We start from the raw sequence: 5,006 nt of genomic DNA, 5'->3' as shown, positions 1-5,006 counted from the left end.
TGCTCAGGTGCCACACTGACCCCTCATCAGTGCTCAGGTGCCACACTGACCCCATCAGTGCTCAGGTGCCACACTGACCCCTCATCAGTGCTGAGGTGCCACACTGACCCCGTCAGTGCTGAGGTGCCACACTGACCCCGTCAGCACCGCGGTGCCACACCGGTCCCAGCCCCACTGGCCCCGGTCTCCTGCCAATACGAGGGTGCCAAACCTCCCCCCCGCCCCCGGCCCCGCACCCACCGCATGATGGCACAGACGTCGCCGGCCAGGTTGCGGCGGCAGGCGGTGGAGGTGAGGTACTCCTGCGGGTTCAGCCGGTACGTGTCGATCATGAAGTTGCGGTAGGCCAGGTATCTGCGGGAGGGCAGGGGGGTGAGCGCTGGGCACGGCCCCGGGGGTGATAGGGGGTGGCATGGGGGGCCAGGGCTCACATTTCGGGGGTCTTGGATTTATTCTTGCCGTTGAAGAACTCGGGCAGGGCGCGGCGCTCGATGGCGTGGACGCTGCAAGAGGAGACGCTCGGGTGGGTGGCCTGGACACCCTCCTCATCCCCGCCCTCACCCTCAGCCAGCCCCGTACCTGTTGTAGTCGAACCAGGCGGCGTAGCTGGGGATGATGATGTGGTGGGTCTGCTCCGTCACGTTGTCCTCGTGCAGGTCGGGGTTCTTGGCCTGCTCCCCCTTGCTCCCAGTGCCGTTCTCCTCCTCGTCCTGCCCACAGACCAGCACAGCATGGGCAAGGGGGTCCTGGGCCCCCCTTCTGCGCCCTTTGTCATCCTCACCGAGAGCAAGATGAGGCCAATGGCCTGGGGCAAAGGTGCCTGCAGCCCCAGGGGTGAGGGGATGGCCAGAAAAGGGCCTTTTTGCACCCAGAAGAGGGGCAAGGAAAGAGGGATAAAGAGGTGACACCATCAAGCAATGGTGCTCCTTCCCTGGACTCACCTTGCCAGCTGTCTCCATGCTCTCATCTTCCTGCTCATCTGAAGGGAGGAGAGGGGTGGTTTTGGGCACTGCCAGGCCGGGGGTCCCGGGGCTCTGCCACGGTGCCTCACTCACCCAGGTCTGTCATGGTGCCCCCCTTCACGGGCGCTGACTCTGAGTCCTTCTTGGTGTTGACTGTGGTGGAGGGAATCAGCACTGAGCACCCCCAGGACACCCCCCACCCCACCCCAGTCCAGTTCACAAGGGGGGAACCTTGTGGGGGGCTTCTGGTCCTCACCCTGACCTGTTTTGGGCAGGGTGACCTCCTCCACGTTGGGGACGGGCGAGGGCTCGTCCATGTCCTTTGTCAGGTCCTCCTGCTCCTCCTCGCGGTGCCCGCGCTTGGATTTGTTGTAGGGGGTGGAAGGTCTGGGAAGGGAGAGACCCCCCCATGCCCAGTCACCACCACCCCAGAACCAGCGTCCCACAGCCTCTGTGGGGCCCAGACCCCCTCCCTGGACCGCCCCAGCTCACCCCTTCTTCGCGTTCTTCTTCTTGGCCTCAGGGGTGGGTGACGGGGAGGGCGAGCGCTTCCGCTTCTTGTAGTTACCCCCCTTCTTGTCCCGCCGGTCCGAGTCGGGGCTGTTCACCTGGGAGGCACATGGGGGATGGCACTGGGTTCAGCTGGGTGGGACAAGACCCCCAGCACCTCCTCTACGGGGGGCTCTGCACCCACTCTGACCTCGTCCGTCAGCGTCTTGGCCGAGATCTTCTTCCTGCGGGTGACGGGGCTCTTCTCGTCCGTCACCTCGTAATCCTCCTCGTTCATCCACTCGTTGAAGGTGTCCGTGTCCAGGATCCACTTGGCATGGACCTGTTGGGCAGGTGTGGGGGTGTGTCAGGCGGGGGTGGGGAGGGGGCTGCAGCTGCTCCCCCAGCCCGGGGGACCCCCGTTACCTTCCGAGGCTTCTCCGGTGTCGGGGCGTCCTCCACGGACGCCTCGATCTCGCTGGCGGGGATCCAGGTGTCGTAGCTGCAGGTGAAGGACGGGGGTCAGAGTGGCACCCACAGCGATTCTGGGGGGCCAGGGGGCTCCCCAAAGTTTCAGCCCCCCCACCTGGGCCCTCTCACCTGTCTGGGTAGTAGCCCCAGTGCAGCAGCACCTGCTTGTCACGCTTCATGACCGGCCGGACCCACTCCTCTGTGGGAGACACGGGGGGGCTGGCACTGATCCTGCAGCCCCCCTGGAGCCTCCCGTGATCCCAGGCACAGCTCTGACCCCCCAACCCCTCCCTCACACCCACCTTCCTCCAGGTTCCCGGGGACAGGGCAGACAATGTGGGACGCGTTGCTCTTGTCCTCGGTCACGGTGCCCTGCGAGAGCCAGGGGTTGGATCCAGGGCTAAATACCAGGATGAGGTGTTGGATGAACCCCCCCCTCGTGCCCCCCACCCCAGTGCTGCCACCCACCTGGTGCCTCTTGACGATGTCCTTCAGCTTGCCCAGCAGTTTGGGCTCAATCTCCTGGTGCAGGAAGATGTTGGGCCGGGCCAGGCAGTTGTTCTGGGGGGTGGAGAGCAGACTGGTGAGGTTGGAGGGGGACAGGGGGGCCCGGGGGGGTCAGGGATGGGGCCTCTTACCTGCACCAGGGATTTCTCGATGGTCATGAACATCTCCACGTTGCGGTCCATCCGCGAGGGATTCTGGAAATCGAAACGCCGCCTTATTGGAAGAAAAGAGCGACTCTCATGAAAGCCACAGCTCAGGTCTCCTTGTCAGCATCCAAAATTTGGGGGGGTGGGGGTGGGACACGCGCCTGAACCCCATCAGGGGTCCGTGGAGGGGGGACACTGCCCAGCACGTGTTTGCTCTGGAGGTGGGAGCCCTACAACCAGCCCACCCCGTGCACCCCTGCCCGAGGCCATCCCAGGGTGTTCCCATGGAGGGGACCCCCACCCTTGCCCCTGGGACCCCCTCACGGCCCCCCAACCACCCAAGACCCCCGTCCCGATGGGTGCAGGTGGGTGCTCACCATCCTTGGTCGCTCTTGAATTTATAGGCCGCTGCCAGGATGTGGCACAGGGCTCCCCCCGCCTTGAAATCCAGGAAGCATTTGATCTGGAAGGGGAGGAGTTGGGTCAGGGGGGTGGTGGGGGAGCTGGGCAGGGTGTCACCCTCTTGTTGGGGTGACACCTCCTCATCACGGTGACACCCCCATGTGTGGGTGCCATCCCCTCGCTGAGGTCCCATCCCCAAGTCTGGGTGCCACTCCATCGGGGTGACACCCCTGTGTCAGGGCACCATCCCCTCATCCAGGTGCCTTGGGCTGGGATGGCCCCAGTCCCTGCAGGGCTGGGGCACTGTCCCCAGCTGGGGACCTGTCCCTGTGTGGGGACGCCGTCCCCAGGGCCATGGGGTGCTGTCCTGTGGTCCCAGGGGCAGCGTCCCCTGGTCCTTGGGGCACAGATGCTGCTTGGGGGCAGCTGCCAGCAGAACGGTGCCCCAGCGTCCCCAGGCACTGTCCCCGGGACACCGGGGCGTGTCCCTGACCAGGGCACTGTCCCAGGGCTGCTGTCCGTGGTCAGTGCTGTCCCCAGGTCACTGCAATGCTGAACGGGGTCACTGGGGCTTCGGGTGCTGTCCCCGCTCAGGCCCTTGTCCCCAGCTCACTGGGGCTCCGTCCCGGGCCCTGTCCCCAGGTCTTTGGGGTCTTGTACCCACGTCTTTCAGGCACTGTCCCTGCTCAGGACCTTGTCCCTGCCCATCAGGGCTTTGTCCCCAGCTTGCTGGGGCTGTCCCTGGGGACTGGGATGCTGTCCCCCGGGTACTGAGGGCTGGCCCTGGCTATCAGGGTGCTGTCCCCACATCTTTGGGTGCTGTCCCGAGCCAAGGTCCTTGTCCCCCCTTCATTGGAGCTTCCCCCCGGATATCCAGGACCCCGTCCCAGGGCCATCGGGGTCCATCCCTGCACCCTTTTGGGGCACCGTCCCCGCTCGGGGCCTTGTCCCCAGACCCCCGGGTGTCCCCCCCGCGTCCCCCCCGTGCCCGGTGTCGGCGGCTCTCACCGGCAGCTTGGTGAGGGGCGCGTTACTGACGTGCTTCCCGAACACCTCCTCCTGGAACTGCAGCAGCTGCACCACCAGGCTCGACAGCGACTTGTTGGTGGGGGGCTCGGCCTGGATGTACTGCGGGGGCGAGGGGTCAGCGCGGCCGCGGGGCCCGGGGGCGGCGGTGGGTGTGGGGGGGGCGATGGCGGCGGCGCCGCCGTGACAGGCCGGGCCCGGCGCGGGGCGGCGGCGCTGCCCCATCGCACCCTCGCCCACCTACCTTCTTGTAGTTCTTGCCGAGCCAGAGCCGCACGTTGTCGAACTGGCTGACGGTGTCCGAGGCCTCGTAGTACTTGACGTTGGGGCCGCCGTCCTTCTTCCGCACCGCCATCTTGAGCGGGCCGGGCCGCGCCGCCTCCGCCCGCCCGCGGGCTCCCCCTGCGGGCCCCGCGCCGGTACCGCCGCTGCCGCCGCTCCCCCTGCCGGCCCCGCTCCGGTACCGCGGCCCTGTTCCGGTACCGCGGCCTTGTTCCGGTACCACGGCCCTGTTCCGGTATCACGGCCCTGTTCCGGTACCGCCAGCCCCGCTCCGGTACCGCGGCCCTGTTCCGGTATCACCGGCCCTGTTCCGGTACCGCGGCCCTGTTCCGGTACCACGGCCTTGTTCCGGTATCACCGGTCCTGTTCTGGTATCACGACCCTGTTCCGGTACTGCCGGTCCCGCTCTGGTACCGCGGCCCTGTTACGGTATCACGGCCCTGTTCCGGTACCGCGGCCCTGTTACGGTATCACGGCCCTGTTCCGGTACCACGGCCCTGTTCCGGTACCGCGGCCCTGTTCTGGTACTGCCAGTCCCGCTCCGGTACCGCCGGTCCTGTTCCGGTATCACGGCCCTGTTCCGGTACCGCGGCCTTGTTCCGGTACCACGGCCCTGTTCCGGTATCACGGCCTTGTTCCGGTATCACGGCCCTGTTCCGGTACCACGGCCCTGTTCCGGTATCACGGCCTTGTTCCGGTATCACGGCCCTGTTCCGGTACC

The 5,006-nt window shown here is 66.6% G+C and overlaps 1 protein-coding gene across 1 annotated transcript; it reads right to left on the bottom strand.

Moving 5' to 3' along the window:
* Positions 1–68: 68 nt before the first annotated feature.
* Positions 69–4,391, bottom strand: LOC108510549 (SWI/SNF complex subunit SMARCC2-like). Its single transcript, XM_017840227.1, has 16 exons — positions 4,248–4,391; positions 3,986–4,105; positions 2,953–3,038; positions 2,561–2,642; positions 2,391–2,483; positions 2,225–2,294; positions 2,052–2,121; positions 1,878–1,953; positions 1,663–1,794; positions 1,455–1,570; positions 1,225–1,349; positions 1,056–1,115; positions 942–979; positions 580–710; positions 432–503; positions 69–354 (listed from the first exon to the last, which is right to left on the bottom strand). Exons 1-16 carry the CDS (start codon positions 4,356–4,358, stop codon positions 141–143), a joined length of 1,596 nt encoding a protein of 531 aa, XP_017695716.1. The 5' UTR covers positions 4,359–4,391; the 3' UTR covers positions 69–140.
* Between the last annotated feature and the right edge of the window lie 615 nt (positions 4,392–5,006).

Source organism: Lepidothrix coronata, unplaced genomic scaffold, assembly GCF_001604755.1.
Source record: "Lepidothrix coronata isolate B3197 unplaced genomic scaffold, Lepidothrix_coronata-1.0 Scaffold1294, whole genome shotgun sequence".
In the NCBI taxonomy this organism is placed as follows: domain Eukaryota; kingdom Metazoa; phylum Chordata; class Aves; order Passeriformes; family Pipridae; genus Lepidothrix; species Lepidothrix coronata.
The sequence above is the reverse complement of the archived record's forward strand: the minus strand, read 5'-3'. Positions and strand labels throughout refer to the sequence as shown.

Excerpts from the sequence above, each read along its gene's own strand:
- LOC108510549 (XM_017840227.1), bottom strand. The coding sequence starts at position 4,358 with ATGGCGGTGCGGAAGAAGGACGGCGGCCCCAACGTCAAGTACTACGAG. Across the intron at positions 4,106-4,247 it reads TCGGCAAGAACTACAAGAAG|TACATCCAGGCCGAGCCCCC; the intron begins GTAGGTGGGCGA and ends TCGCCCCCGCAG. Across the intron at positions 355-431 it reads AAATCCAAGACCCCCGAAAT|ATACCTGGCCTACCGCAACT; the intron begins GTGAGCCCTGGC and ends GCCCTCCCGCAG.